The sequence below is a fragment of the Lissotriton helveticus genome, chromosome 8, assembly GCF_964261635.1.
Source record: "Lissotriton helveticus chromosome 8, aLisHel1.1, whole genome shotgun sequence".
Taxonomy (NCBI): Eukaryota; Metazoa; Chordata; class Amphibia; order Caudata; family Salamandridae; genus Lissotriton; species Lissotriton helveticus.
This window is the reverse complement of record NC_136069.1, coordinates 617,508,084-617,523,379: the sequence shown is the minus strand read 5'-3', so window position 1 is coordinate 617,523,379 and position 15,296 is coordinate 617,508,084. Positions and strand designations below refer to the sequence as shown.

General features: G+C 47.1%; 1 protein-coding gene across 5 annotated transcripts in view; it reads left to right on the top strand.

Annotated features, from left to right (window-relative positions):
* The window catches only part of MYCBP2 (MYC binding protein 2), a 1,909,483-nt gene that overhangs the window by 1,792,027 nt on the left and 102,160 nt on the right, over positions 1-15,296 (top strand). For all 5 annotated transcript variants that reach the window (XM_078657470.1, XM_078657469.1, XM_078657471.1 and 2 more), the window contains one exon: positions 4,240-4,347. In XM_078657470.1, the coding sequence (XP_078513596.1) occupies positions 4,240-4,347 (108 nt within the window). The remainder of the gene's footprint in view (positions 1-4,239; positions 4,348-15,296) is intronic.

Genomic DNA, 15,296 nt, shown 5'->3' with positions numbered 1-15,296 from the left:
CAATAACGATTAACGTTGAGCAGCGAAGTAGATGTTGCTTTGCAATTGTATATAGCCCCTTTTAAAGTAGGGGATCTGAAAGAGACATATTAGTGATAGATTCCTTCCCTGAGAATATCCTCAGGCGTCAGACTGGATCCGGAAAGTTTTGCTTAGCAGTACCCCTGCGCGTCAGTAGGTGGCGTCCTGCGGATCTGCGTCCATCACTGGTGTCGTCAGCGCAGAGATTACTTTCTTTCTGCCTCCTCACCCTTCCAGAGAGGAAGAGCGCGTCCACCGTCTGGACCCAAAACGTGCGCTCTCATTTTACCTGAATCGCACACAACAGTTCCGAGTAGATGATCAGGTCTTTGTTGGCCACGTAGGAGTCAAAAAGCTCAGGCTGTACACGAGAGGACCATCTCCCGCTGGATCGTCTTGTGTATCAAAGCCTGTTATTCTCTAGTTAAAAAGGAACCTCTGGTGGTGTTGCGCGCCCATTCTATCAGGGCGACTGCAGCTACTATTGCATTCAGGCGTGGTGTCCCCCTGCAAGACATCTGTATTGTTACTTAAGGTAAGTAACTTGTTCTTATGGGCTTTGATGTGGGCAACTGGTTTTTGTTTGAAGAAGTCTTTTTGTGTCACAAGGTGTAGTGTTTGTGTGTGCACGCGTGTGTGTGTGTGTGTGTGTGTGTGTGTGTGTGTGTGTATGTATATATATATATATATATATATATATGTATATATATGTATATAACCACAGAAAGGTATGAGGCCACTTCAGGGGAGTTCCAGGAAAACCTTTATTGGACAAAATTGAGCATAATGCATTTCGGCTAAGAAGCCTTCATCGGATGCCGCTATACAACAGGATACTCCTTCGTAAGTCCTGCTCCACTCCTATTGGTCGGAGTGCACCTCGCCCCCGATCACACATGACCGTGTGCTGTCTGCAGAGCGATGTAAACTACAGTTCCCAGAAGGCATCTTATTCAGTTAAGTACTGCGTGTGGAGTAGCAGGCATGATGTAACAGTCAAAGGTGCAGAGTGGCTGGTTAGAAGCACCTGGGATGATTTTCAGTCCAAAGGCTCCCCTGGGCCCCCTGACGTTCAAGCCCCGCATGCAGGTGTCCACCGGGCTGTGAGCCACTATGCAATGAGAGTGGCTCCACGTGAAGTCACGAGCTACGCCTGGCAGCAGCCACTGGCTTGGCGAGCACTGGAGGCAGGCTGGAGTATTCCGATCCCTCGGAACAAACGAAATGCTGAGAAGAGCTGATGCCAGTGTACTCCAGCCGCATGAAGAACTGGACCCCATCAGCGCCTCTGGTCGGCGCAAAACATTACCACAGACTCCTCTAATCAAGAAAAGTATGAGGCCTCTTCAGGAAGTCCAGTAAAACCTTTATTGGACAAAAACATTACCACAGACTCCTCCAAATATATATAATATATATATATATACACATCTCCTTAAAATGAAAGCTGCGCTCCAAAAGCTGCTCAGACCAGGAGACGGTGTAATCAAGTTTGTTAGAAATTAAACCAACATAATTGCTAGCTTGCCATGTTTCGACTATCAAGCCATGCTGTATTGCTGCTGGAGAACAGCTCTTGCTGTGAAAAAATGTATCATCTGGTATCTCATGGCTGAAGCTTTGCCCCTGCCTGGGTCTGTTGGAGACATGCATTTAGGAGGAGATTGATAATATATAATGTGTGTGTTTATAGATGGTCGCAAACCAAGACATAGATAGACTGATCCCCAGTGTATGTCTGTAATTTATTTTTTGCTATTTCTTCATGTGGAGTTGGAAGTGTTCATATTCTTGCATGACACACTCACACATATAAGCCAGTGTCTTTAATGTGTGGTGATGGAAGTCTGCATTTCCGGCGTTAAGTTACAGACACCCCTCCAAAACTGTTGGGAGAGGAAGGACGTCTGTGTGGGAGATGCACAAAACCATGCAGGGCTCCTTAAATGCATACAGATCAAGGTGCATTCTATTTTTTGCATGTATAGATTTTTTTCTTAAAACAATATTCAATTTTCTAGGTATTAATTACATGCTTCGTGGCTTCACTTGCATTTTATTTCAGCATGAGCTTTCCCATGCCAAACCAGGAATATGTACGGGTATATAGCCCATCACCAGCCAATTGAAAATACAGTTAATTCTTGCTTTGATCCTGGAACCGCTTGCATGTATTATCAGGGCACACCCAGATATAATGGGATTTCGAGGTCTAGTAGACGAGGGACCGGATGAACTCATCTCCCTATATGTCGACGACATACTGATGTATACCACAAAACCAGAGCCATCCATCCCTAATATAATGAACAGTTGTGAAACATATGGAGCCCACGCGGGGTACACTATTAATTGGGAGAAGTCATGTCTCTACCCGGTTGGAGGTGGTAGTAGGTGCGAGGGGTGCCTGAGGCACCTACAATTGGCCTCAGAAGGTCTTAAATATTTGGATATAGATGTTACGACGAACACAGCGACGGCATTGGAACGAAACCTTCACAGAATACACAGGGAATTCCGGAGAGATGTTGATAGATGGCAGACTCTGCCGCTCACCCTATTGGGTCGGGCCGCACTTTACAAAATGATAGTGCTCCCGAAGTTCCTATATGTCTTACAAAACACGTTTCCGTGGATCCCGGTTAAGGTGTTCACCAAGATCGAGGGCACGCTAAGGACGTTCCTCTGGGATGGGAAACCGCGAGGATAGCGCTGGAGACACTACAACGTAACTAGTACAATGGTGGTATTTCCCAGCCCGACCTACGGGCCTATTATTGGGCAACCCACCTAATAGTGGTGAATGACTGGGAACATATGGATTCACCAAGCATCCATACACGCATTACATCTATGGGGGAAAGGGCTCCACACATCTCCTAACAGCCATGCAGATAGTGATATCAACCTGGAAAAAGGCAGAGAGACAGATGAAACGAGCAGGTCGAGTGACAAGGGAAACTCGCTTTGGGTGGTCAACAGACTTAGAGAAATCGCAAAATTGTTGTTGGTTTACGGAAATGTGACCTGCTAGGCATCTCACAGCTGAAAGACATATTGTATCGGGGGAAACTGGTGACTTTTTCACACCTCCAGACTGAGTATGATATGATCAAATCCCAATATTATAAATATTTACAACTGGTACATGCGTGGCGGGCACAACATATTACAACGGCAGAAATCCCGGAGTATGCACCATTAGAGGGTCGCCTCCTGATGGGAAAGATAGGAGACAAGGCTGTCTCTTGGACATATAAGACCATCATCAATAACAAACCAGACTTACTACAGAAGTTGAAGGCCAAATGGGAACAGGATGTGGGGGAAATAGAGGATCTAGACTGGGAAATGGCACTGATGCATCCTCGCGAGGTGGCCATTAAATCGTGACTACGACTAATCCCACTCAAGTACTTGCATAGGGCATATTACGACAGGGCACACTTATACAGAATAGGAAGAGCGGAGGAGCCCAACTGCCTGTGCTGCTGAGTGCCGGGGGGTACCTTCTTCCACACGATTTGGGAATGCTCTCAGATTCAGATGAACTGGGTGAATCTGTTAGAAGAACTAGGGGCCGTTCTGGAGGGGACGATCCCCTTGAACCCACAGCTAGTTTTGCTGGGACACGTGGTGGCAAAGCGTGACTTAGCCAGGATGTGGGGGGCGGTTCTATGCCCATCACTAACTGAATGGAAGCGAAGCATGGACATGTATATGCTGGGAGAGAAAACAACTTATCAGGCGAGAGGCTGTCCCAAAAAGTTATGGAGGGTATGGAAGCCATGGCCTAAACACTATGGACTCACGCTTACTGAATCCCAATGAGGTCCTGAGGCAAGTCGGGCAGAGGGTTGAGCGGGACGGCTCAGAGGGGGACCAACGGGACATGATACTGTTGACTTATTGCTTACGGCTGTATAAAGAACTTGATGCTGTGGAATTGACGTCAAAATGTCTTCACATTATTGCTGATATTTGTTACTGTAATGTAACTATGAAAAATGCCAATAAATATAGTTCTAAAAAAAAAAAAGAGAGAATACAGTTAATTCCATTCCGGTCTCAAAGCCTTGTTTACTTGACATGAGGCTCTGATAAGGCGACTTATTAGATAAAGGTGAAATCGAAAGAGCTGTCCCATGGGGATATAAACTGGGGAGGGAGATTTGGTTACTTTCATTTATCTTTTTATGTGGACTTCTTTTCTTACAGCTGGACTGCAGCCATGTGTTCCACTTGCAATGCTGTCGCAGAGTACTTGAAAATAGATGGCTTGGTCCAAGGATAACGTTTGGATTCATGTCATGCCCCATTTGCAAGGTAAGAAAGTATATGTGTCCTAGACTAGTTAAGGCATAGTGTTGTCTTAGTAACCTGAAAATGTTAACCTAAATACATGTCTTGGAGTTTTCAAATTATATATGCTATATTACTGCAGATGGGTATGGATTAAATCATTTTAGGTGTCTTATAAGACTGAAATGACGCAGTTGCTTAAATAGATTAAATATTGCGTACTTTGAGTGAGAATTTAAATGACCGATATTGAACCCCATTCCCTCAGTCTCCGTGCCAGAACTGGAGAGTTCCCAAGGTACAATGATATAAGATACAATCATGTGTCCATATATGGGTACACTATAAAGTGCTGTTCATTTTTTATTATTGCTAATTCCTGTCAAGAAGGATTCCTCCCAGTGTGGCTCCTACAGGCCTCTATCACTTCTAAACGTACACACTAAGCTATTTACAAGCATACTGGGTGTTAGACTCAACCCTTATAGGGGGGGCAATGCGGTTCCTGATTGACCCAGACCAGTCTGGATTCATCCCTGAGGTAAAGTGTGCGGGCAACACCAAGAGGATATTGCATCTTATTGATACAGATCTGCAAATAAAGCTCACTTTTTCACTGTGAAAGTGAAAAAGCCATTCAGTAGAGTCCATTGGTCTTATGGAGACTCGGAAAGGGTTTTGATTTTGCAGATAGTGAATACAAATGATACAGTCCTCCTTTCTCTATGGTCTATTTCCTTTTACTTTCATATAAGTTGTGGATGGGGTTGGGTGGGTATGGGTTGGGTCACAAAATTGAGTATTGGTTGACAGTTACAAACTGGACTCCAGGTTGTAGGCGCTGTTGTGTTGTTTCTGCTTCTTTGTAAAGGACAATAAAGAAGATTGATTCATAAAAGGTGAAACTTACAAGTAGTAAGACTCTTACAGGGATTTTTATTTAGTCTGTACACATTGTGATTGATTCAGTTGTTTTTTGATTACATAAAACAGAGTTGCATTTTGGCTCGCCATGTAAACAGTGTGCCACGTAAAATGTTCTTTAGAATGCGTCTTAAAAACTCTAGACCACTCTTATTCATTTTCCTTCTATTTCCCCTTTTTGGTATTCTTTTTTCTGAAACCTTAATAGGTGTTAAGTGTAATGGCCTGAGCAAAGACTCCACGATTGTAATACAAAAAATAAAATCCCCACTATTCAGCAAGAGCTCAGACAGATTAGCAGTTGTGTGGGGTTGATGATGCAAATAATTTGAGTAAGATCAAATTGCATAGCTGCCTACAAAACCTTCCTGAAATAATGTATTCTCTAATGTTCTATAGTCCATAGAGCTAAACCTGTCTTCCGCTGGCATCTTGAATACTATTTTAACATAGAGGCAGAACTCAGTCCTAATGTAAAAGTTTGTAGTTAAAATATGCCTTTTATGGTAATCAAAAAGATAATCTGGGCTCTGGGTAATTCTTTGATTAAATAAATGCTTGAAATACATTTTCAATCAATGCAACATCGAAAGTGAACACCGCCTGTGGAGACCGACACTAAAAAGAGCTCAAGACACTTTCTTGTAAAATACTTAGACGCATTGACTCAGGTCATCCTAGGGGGAAATTCCATAGGCCCCTCGGCATAAACATCAGGAATAGGAGGAAAAGTGTCAAGTGCACCCAAGGGGTAAGATCTTCTACCACGTACCAGACAAGTAGTAAATATTCCCCACAATTTGTTAAAATTCTTGCATAGAATGTTTCATGAACTAAGCAATAATTCCAGGACCCTGTTCAAATTAACCTACACTCTGCAAATACCTGGGCCACCTTGCATGTGAATATCGAGACAGCCTAATATGCTCAAGCCTCCACTCTTCTCAAAATCATTGTTTCCCATAAAAGATACATAAAGTGATTGGGGAATGCTTGAAAATAGTGTAAACCAGGGGCAGACGCTCTGGGTAGCAGTTCATCCACCGTGCCACTTATATAGAGACCCGCATTATCCAAATCAGTATTGACCTTGCTCTTCATGGGAACGGTCCAGCAAAGCTGCCAGATGGCCCCCTATCCAAAAGGGAACACACGCATCCCCAGATTGCTTTCAGCCTTGATATTAAGGTATAGATTGAATCCTGTGGTACAGCAAGCAAAGTATCTGGGCATACCCAAGTAAAACGTAATCTATCTGGGGTTGTTTGTGTTCCCACTTGAAGGAGGCCTGACCTACAATTCGGGCAAGACTGACCTGTTACTGCAGGACCGAAGCTAATTTGCATGTGATTTATTCCAGTCTGAGGTGATATAGTGAGCAAGGAAACCATGGACTGTATAGCGGGCCAGAGTTACCACCAGTGGATGAAATTAATTCTAGCAATCCATTGACCACTTTTTTGTTTTTCTATGACTGAAGGGGAGGCAGGTATCTGAATAGAATGTTGCATGAGGATACCAGAGAGGAGGTGCTTGAAGAGGTGGTATGTGTGCATGGTGATGATGGATGGGACATAACTCCTAATGCTCGTGCTCCGGATTGCCATCTAAAGGCTCTACACCTGATAGGGCTATGTTTCATGAGCAAGGCTTCAAGCAAATATGACCAAAGTTAGCATTCAGAAAAAAATGAATGCTTCACATATGTTCACATGGAGACTTGCAGTAGAATGGACAACATCATTCCAACTCTGGAGTTTGTTTTGGAGGCAGAAATGTTGGAAATGAAGACCACTGGCAAATGGAGGCATAAAAGGAAAATGTACCAAGCCTGAGATAGTGAGCCTCCGTGAAATGAAACGTAATGTCATTGCAAATGACATAGGAAAAGCATTGAATTGCAGCATAGAGGATAGCAGTTGATACATCAGATACAGGTTGCATTCAGCTCTTAACAATAGCAACCCTTGAAGATATATTTAGAGCACAAATCTAGGTAGAATTACTGAGTGAATAAATTACTCACGATTGACATCTGACGGACTCTGCATGTCACAAGTTGAAATTCCAGCAATGGATTGTAATTTTTGAACCTTTAAATTAACATCTTTTATGAACAACTTACCTCCTTAAGAAACAAGTGGGCCTTTCTTTCTGACAGAGACTTCTATCTGCAGATTCCATACCTTTTGGATTTCCCCAAGTGCCAGACTGGATCCGGAGAATTTTGATAGTAATTCCCTCAGCGTCAATAAATTGCATTCTCAGGCTCCGTGGGTCTGTCCTATCCCAGATGTGACATCTGGGCCATGATATGTGCTCCATCTCTGCGTGCTGACGTCATTTCCTTTCTTGCTCTTCCGGCCCTGCATTGAAAATCGCCATTGATGCCTGTCAACCCTCAGATTTTCTAGTGTACTAGGGATGTGTCCCCACATAAAACCACATGGTTTGGAAAATGCAGGGACTGTAACTGCCAATTATCCCTAACAGACACCCATGAAATCTGCCTCTGGTGTCTCGGCTCCAAGCACAACTTGGCATTGTGTGATTGCTTTACAGAATGAACAAATAGGCCATCCACGACCGCAAAGCCAAACTTGCTGTCGCAGAACTTTAAAGAAATTCAAAGAGCTGCAGTGGTGGGTGCTAGACCACAATGGACTGGCGGCAGATCTCTCTTCCTACCTCACCCTGACCTAACAGTTGTGATGGACATCATTGCTAGGTTGGGGGGATCATCTTGGAAAGCTAGAGAACAGAGGACTCTGGTCTCTCGTGGAGTCTCGTTTCCACATCAAGTTGCAAGAGTTTCAAGCAATTTGCTTGGCACTGTAGGCATTCCTCCCGACCATCAAGTACAGGCCAACGGGTACAGGTGTTCATAGACAGCGCGACCACCAGGTGGTACTGCAGCAAAAAAGGTGGCATGGGGTAGTGACCTGAACAACCTACACCTCCATGTGTGGAGATTGAACGGCCATAGTTGAATGTTTTCAATCTCTCTTCCAAAGTGATTGGTGTCATCTTGGCAGCCATTTGTTCAGGCACCAAAAGTGTATATGCAGCACACTGGAAGAGTGTTGTCTGCTGTTGCTCCAGTAGCATTCAACCTTTGAATACATAGTTGACGGATATTCTGTTTCGTCATTCCTTAGCACAGCAAGGTCTTGCTGTGGCAACTGTGAAGGGTTATCTTTTGGCCTTTATTCGTTTGCCAGATCAGCCATCTCTATTTAAATCACCTCCATTTCTTAAAAAGACTAATCCACATGTTCCCACCAGCACCTTTTGTCAAAAAAGAACAAAATAAGGCAGGACAAAGGCCATGTTCTATCGGCCAACAACATCCATGACAGCGACAGGTTGGTGGTAAGACCTAGCCCGCAGGTCAAGACTTAAATGTTTGTGGTTTGGCTGCCCCCACATTAGCGGTTGGCTTCCCCAGTTAGTTTTGCGGGGATTGGCTACCTAGCTCTGCCATACACACCTAGGCTTAGCTTCCTGCAGTGGGTTGCATGGCTCGCCTGGCCTCAGGCCAGGCTCTGCAGCCAACACCTGCGCATGACCAAAGGCCATGTGTCCTGGGGAACGCCTCCCACTAGTGCATGGTAAAAAGGCCACAGGCCATGCATAGCAGCATTTGAAATTAAGTAACATAAAAAATGAAATTCACTGATGAAAAATCAGTTATAAACCGTATAAGGTTCTAGCTCAACTACGGAAAATAACTGAATTTCAACAGTTAATTTTAACAGCGCACACAACATGCTTAAAACACCAATTTTCCAATAAAACAGAAACAAAACCAAGAGGACAACATGGCGCAGGCGCATGTTATAGCATGTGTTGTGTTCATTGGTAACCATAACTGGCGAATTTCAGTGGGTTTTCATGTTTGAGCCTGAACCATAATTCAATTTTAATTGTAGCTTTTTCACTGAAAAAATATATACGTATATTGATAGTTCTAGCTCTTTATGTATGCCATGAAACTAAATGTGACCCAGTAACACATTATTTAAAGCAACTGCACTAATAAACACTCATTTATTACTATGGTGCAAAGGTCACATTTGAATTTATAACCATATTTAGCAAAATTGACATTAGGAAAACAGTGTATACAGTACTCTATGCACTGTGTTGTCATCAATGATGTCATTTAGATGTTGCAGTGATGTTATAAATAATGTCCTCGCACATGTCATGTGTGAGGTAATTAGCAGTGCATAGTGAGGGTGTGATTTATATTTACTTTAGGGCACACATCATAGTTACTTGATATAACTATAATGGATGAAATTCAGTGGTTTTGTTAATTTAAAATGGTATGTTTTTATTAACATTTTCATCTAACTATAATGTCCCTTTATCCTTAGTTTTTTAAGTAATTTTTAAATACTAAAGAGGGTCCCTGAGGCCTGCAGCATGTATTGTGCCACCTTAAGGGACCTCAGCACACTCTTGCAAACTGCCATTGCAGGCTGAGTGACATGGTGCATAGAAAAGTGAAAGACACGAAACGCAACTCCTGGGTACCATGCCTGCAGGCACTACATGCAGTATAGGTAAGTCACACCTATAGCTGGCCTTACAGCTCCAAGGCAGGCTGCACTATACTACATGTATTGACATATCTGCATGAGCACATATGGCCCGTAAATGTCTTTCCATTCTTAGATATCGCAAGTGAACAGGGAAGTATTTTATGTACATATGTTGGACACTGGAAATTACGAGTTCCCCAGCTACATGATGGCTTCACTGAAACCCAAGATGTTTGGTATCAAACATCTATTAATAAACTACACTGTTTCCAGTGATGGATTTAACCCAGATGGCAACTTAGAGGTGTCCCCTGAAAACCTACCAACAACTAGTGTAATGGCTGACAGGTGTAAACCAGCCTGTTACCACAGACAGGTTTCTGATCCCTGTAGGTGAGAGCCCAAGCTCTCTGTCGGCAGAAACAGCGCCTGCCCCAGCTGGAGGTCACCTCCTCCAAGCAGGATGGCTAAGTGATCAGCATATCAAGGTAGGAGGCTTCAAAGGCCCCTCTTCCACCAGACTTCTCAGATGCCACTCCCTGCCCTGTGGCCCATTTGGCACCAGAACAGGCGGGAAAATTAGCTAGTCAGAAGGCGTGTTCCCCATTAGGCTAGTTCCACCCTTAAGATTAGCTACTTGATGTGAACACGAAAACTAGAATTCCACCATCTTGGTTTTTGGTGGAATTAGGCGCACTGGGTCAGGATTATTCCCACTCCCCACAGGAAGTGTCCGTATATGGATGTAGTCACCCTAAAGGTAAGTGGCCTATTGGCTACTATCTGTTACTCCCCTTAACACCCCTAATTTGAGTATTTAGGTGGCACCCCTGATGCCAGGATCTCAGATTTGTTGTATCCTTAAGAAGGGGAGAAAGAAGAGACGTGATAAAACAAGAACTGAAGACTGCTGTGGACTTTTGGTGCCAAACCCTGCTGACTGCACCAATCTCGACAATCTTGGCCAAATGACTCGTCCTGCAGATCAACATCTGCCACGTGTCACCAGCCCTTCACAAATTGCCAGCAATCTCCCTTGGACCAGAGGCGCTACTCCCCTGCAATCCGCAGGCACCGAAAAAGCAGAGTCCGGTCCACTGTGTTGCCGCTTCCCGGCTAACCTGGTGCATCAGCCTTCCAGAAAGAAGTACTTATGCTACTAAAGGTCTGATATGTCCCTCCACCAAGGGAGAGGACACCAGGACCAACCCGAGCCACACAGCACCAGTACACGGGGTACCGGACCTCTTGCAGCAACCAAGGCCTGTTTAAGTCCAGTCAAGATTCTAACAGCACCAAGACCAAGCAGCCGTTGAGGGGCATCAGCCTTGCAGGGACCTACTTCCAGAGTGGCCCAACTGTCCTGATTTTGCACCCTCAACTGGCAATACAGCCATGAAGACCATGGACACACCAAGCCCAGCCAACCTATCTACTGTGCACACCAGCCTGGGTACTGACGAACCGACTATGCTTCCAGGACCCTTGTGACCCGAGCCCCCAGTTGGGAGCTCACAGACTTGTCCCCAAGTTCCCCTCTGCAGCCTGTTTTTAGATGGCTCCCCTTCTTTTCACTGGTGTTACGGGCAAAGCTAGCAACCCGACCAGCACCGCTGCACCCGGACACCCCAGAGCAGGTAACAACTAACTTCTTTGGACCTTGCCCCTCTAGGACTTTAAGTCCAGAAAGAGACCACTTGAAACTGACTGTAAATACCTGTATGCAACATATGCCTTCTTTTCCTATAGGAAAGCATTGCTGCGTAAGGACGCATTTAAGTGAACATTTTACTTGCCTATAAAAAATCGATATATCTGAAAGAGACACGTCAGTGATAGATTCCTTACCTTAGAATATCACCAGGCATTAGACTGGATCCGGAAAGTTTTTGCTTAGCAGTACCCCTGCGCGTCAGTAGGTGGCATCCTGCGGCTCCGCGTCCGTCACTGGCGTTGTCAGCCCCGAGATGACATCACGGAGTGTACTTAGGCGCCACCCATGCGGGCTGACATCAGTTCTTTATTTTTCCGAGCCAACAAGCGCAGATCCGGATTGAGCACGTACCTTGGTCACTTTTTTACCTCTATTTTGAGACTTTTGTCTCCCCACTTTTTCTCCTGGTACACGTAGGGATGCCCGGCTTTAAGTCTTGTGGGGTCTGTCGCCGCAATATGTCGGTAGCCGACCCCCACGATGTTTGCCTCTACTTCCTAGAGACCGATCACGACTCCTGGGACTGTCACACCATGGCCCCGAAAACCTTGCGGAAGCGGTGTTGGAAATTACTGGAAGTTTGGCATTCGTCACACCGCCGCTCTGTCTCCAGGGGCCGTTCCCTGGACCGTCGCTCCTCGGGCTCCAAGTCTTCACCTTCGGATTCCGGTAAGCGACGCCATAAATAGAAGTCGAAGAATCTTGTTCACTCTCCAACGTCCCCCCGCCGCTCCTTGGAGGCAGACGAGGGGGACAGGGCTCCGCCCCTGCGGCTCCTCTGGAGCCTGGGAGTCCCGCGCCCTACCAGCCATACCCGGGCCCGTCAGCGACTCCCGAATAGATGCAAGAGTTCCTTGCTGCCATGGACCGCCTTTTTAGGCCTCGGGCTCTCGCCGGCGTGCCTTCGGGCCCCGCGGTCCAGTGTCCAGATCCTGTTGGCACGGCGGCTCCGCCACTGGCTCCGGCCTCGGCGCCACAAGGTGCAGCGCTGCCGGCTCCGGCCCTGGTGCCGCCCTCGGCTCCACCACCGGCGCCACACTGGGTGCCATTTATCCTACCCTTGCCCCGGTTCCAGGACCATTTTGTTCCGGCCTGGGACCCGCAGTGGGAAGCGGCCCCAGCCGGCACCATTCCCGATGCCGTTCGTCCCTTCTCCGGCTCCGGCTCTGCCGCCGCTACCGGCCCCCTCTACGCCAGAGGCGGACGACGACTGGGACAGGTCCGAGGACCCCCTTGCCCGGCAATGTGACTCCGAGCAAGATTGGGTGGACAACCTGGAAGATGCGGGCAAACTCTGTTTCTTCTGACCCGGGGTTTGCCACTACTCCGCCTACTATGGAGGAAGGTGCTTCCTAAACCGTGGGGCTCTGTCTGACTACGGAGGCTCTCAACCTCCCTACAGAGGCCCTCAAAACCAATCTCCTTAAGGAGGTGCTCCAGACGGCGTCTACATCGTCGGAGCTGCTGCTTCATTTCAATGAGGCCCTCACTGAAGTCCTCTTGGACACTTGGTTGCGGCCGGCTATGGGGGCGCCGGTGGATATAAACGTCAATAGGCGTCACCGCCTGGCGCCTGGTGATTGCGCCTTCCTGACCACTCACCCTACACCTGAGATCCTAGTCATTCAGGCCTCGACATCGCAAAGTGCCTTTCCTAGGGCTCCGCCGGATAAGAACTCTAAAAGGCTGGAACAATTTGGTAAGAGGTTGTCCTCCTCGGCCAGCTTAGGGCTGCGGTCGGTTAACACTGCCTGCTTGTTGGGCCGTTACTCTCACGCAGTGTGGGATTCTGTTGCTCAGGTCTTGCCTCAGTGTTCTGAGGAGGTCCAGGCTGTGCTTTCCCAAGCGATTACTGAGGGTAAGGATGCGGCTAAGTTTGCCATCGGGTGTTGTTTGGACACCGCTGATTCGTTGGGCAGAGCAATTTCCACGACTGTGGCGTTGCGGCCCCACGTCTGGTTGCGTTCGACCGGGTTCTCGCCCAATGTCCAGGGCTCGCTCATGGACATGCCCTTTGATGGCTCCTGCCTCTTTGGCGATAAGGCCGACAGTGCACTGGAGCGCTTTAAGGATTCACGGGCCACGGCCAAGTCCTTGGGTCATTCTACGAAGAACCCTGCCACTCCTGGGTTATTTTCCTTTCGTGGCCAGGGCAGGGGCACCCAGGCACCCCCCTCCAACAAGCCTGTGCAGAACCAACCTCAGCGCGGCCGTGGTTCCGCAGGGGCGGGTCTGGGAACCAGCGTTAGGTCAGTCCACCTCTACCCCTGCTGTTTCCACCTCCAAGCCTTCCTAATCCGAGCTTCAGATAGCTGCCGGTTGGTAGCAGGTTCCGCTACCACCTCTGGCACGAAATTACATCGGACAAGCGGGTGCTGCAGATAATCTGTCAAGGTTACTCCATTCCCTTTCAGTCCTCCCCTCCAGCCATGCCACCTCTGTACCACCGCAAGTCGGCGGTTCATTTGGCTCTTCTCCGACAGGGGTCACGGCCCTTCTGGCCAAGAGGGCCATTGAGTGTGTTCCCGGTCAGGAAGTAGGGAGTGGTTGTTATTCCCACTACTTTCTGGTCCCCGAGTAGGACAAGGGGTGGCCTGCTCCCCATCTTGGACCTCAGGGACGGCAATCGCTTCCTCCGGAAGGAGAAGTTCAAGATGCTGACTCTGGCTCAGGTCCTGGCTGCCCTGGAACCTGGAGACTGGATGGTAGTGTTGGACTTGCAGGACGCTTATTTTCACATTCCCGTCCTGCCGGCCCACCAGCACTACCTGCAGTTCACAGTAGGCCAGGAGCATTTTCAGTTTGCCGTGCTCCCCTTCAGCCTTAACAGCGCCCCTCGGGTGTTCACGAAAGTGATGGCGGTGGTCGCAGCTCATCTGCGCAGGTCAGGGGTGTCAGTCTTCCCCTACCTCGACGACAGGTTGTTGAAGGCGGCCGCGCCCCATGCAGTCGTCCCCACCTTCAGACTACGGCCGACCTCATGCATTTGCTGGGGTTCTCCATCAACGTGTCGAAGTCGCACCTGAGTCCCTCTCAGAAGCTCCCTTTCATTGGAGCGGTTCTGGATTCGATGCTGTTTCGGGTTTATCCTCCCTGTGAGAAGCTGGCCTGATATATGATGCTCACTAGTTCTAGTGATCACCTTGTATCAGTCCAAACAACCCTTATGGTGATTGGTTGTAAAATCAACCTTATAGACCAGCTATCCTAATGGTAGCATGGACAAAGCAGTCTTAGGCTAAACTCTTTTGGCATGTGATGGCAGCTGTTTTACCACATATAACCCCTTGAATACCAAGTGAAAGGACACCACACAGGTTGTTATGAAAATAAACAATATATTTATTAACTAACATACACCTCTGAACTCTTTATGAGATCAGAGGGCTAAGCACATGACAATCTTAGGAAAAATACGTTTAAGTTGCACAAATTACAATGGTGCCCTAGGGGCACGACAAACCATATACTAAGTAAGTGGAATGTGAAAGTCGATAGAAGGAATGGAGCTGTCCAGAGGCTGTAGGATCGCTGGGACCACGCTACACTAACTCTAGGTAAGTAATAGAAGGCCCACGGAACGCGTGTGCAGAGTGTGAACTCACACGCGAGATGCGTAACAACGTCTATGGACAGTACAGTTTAAGAAAAAGGTGAGTACGGACGTTGAAATGAAATGAAATGAAAAAGAAACTTAATTAAGCGCACTGTGGCCGAGCGGCTTCCTGGCGCTGGGGAGGGAAAACGGATTCTGCACTGCGGACCAAAAGGGACTAACCGGGGAA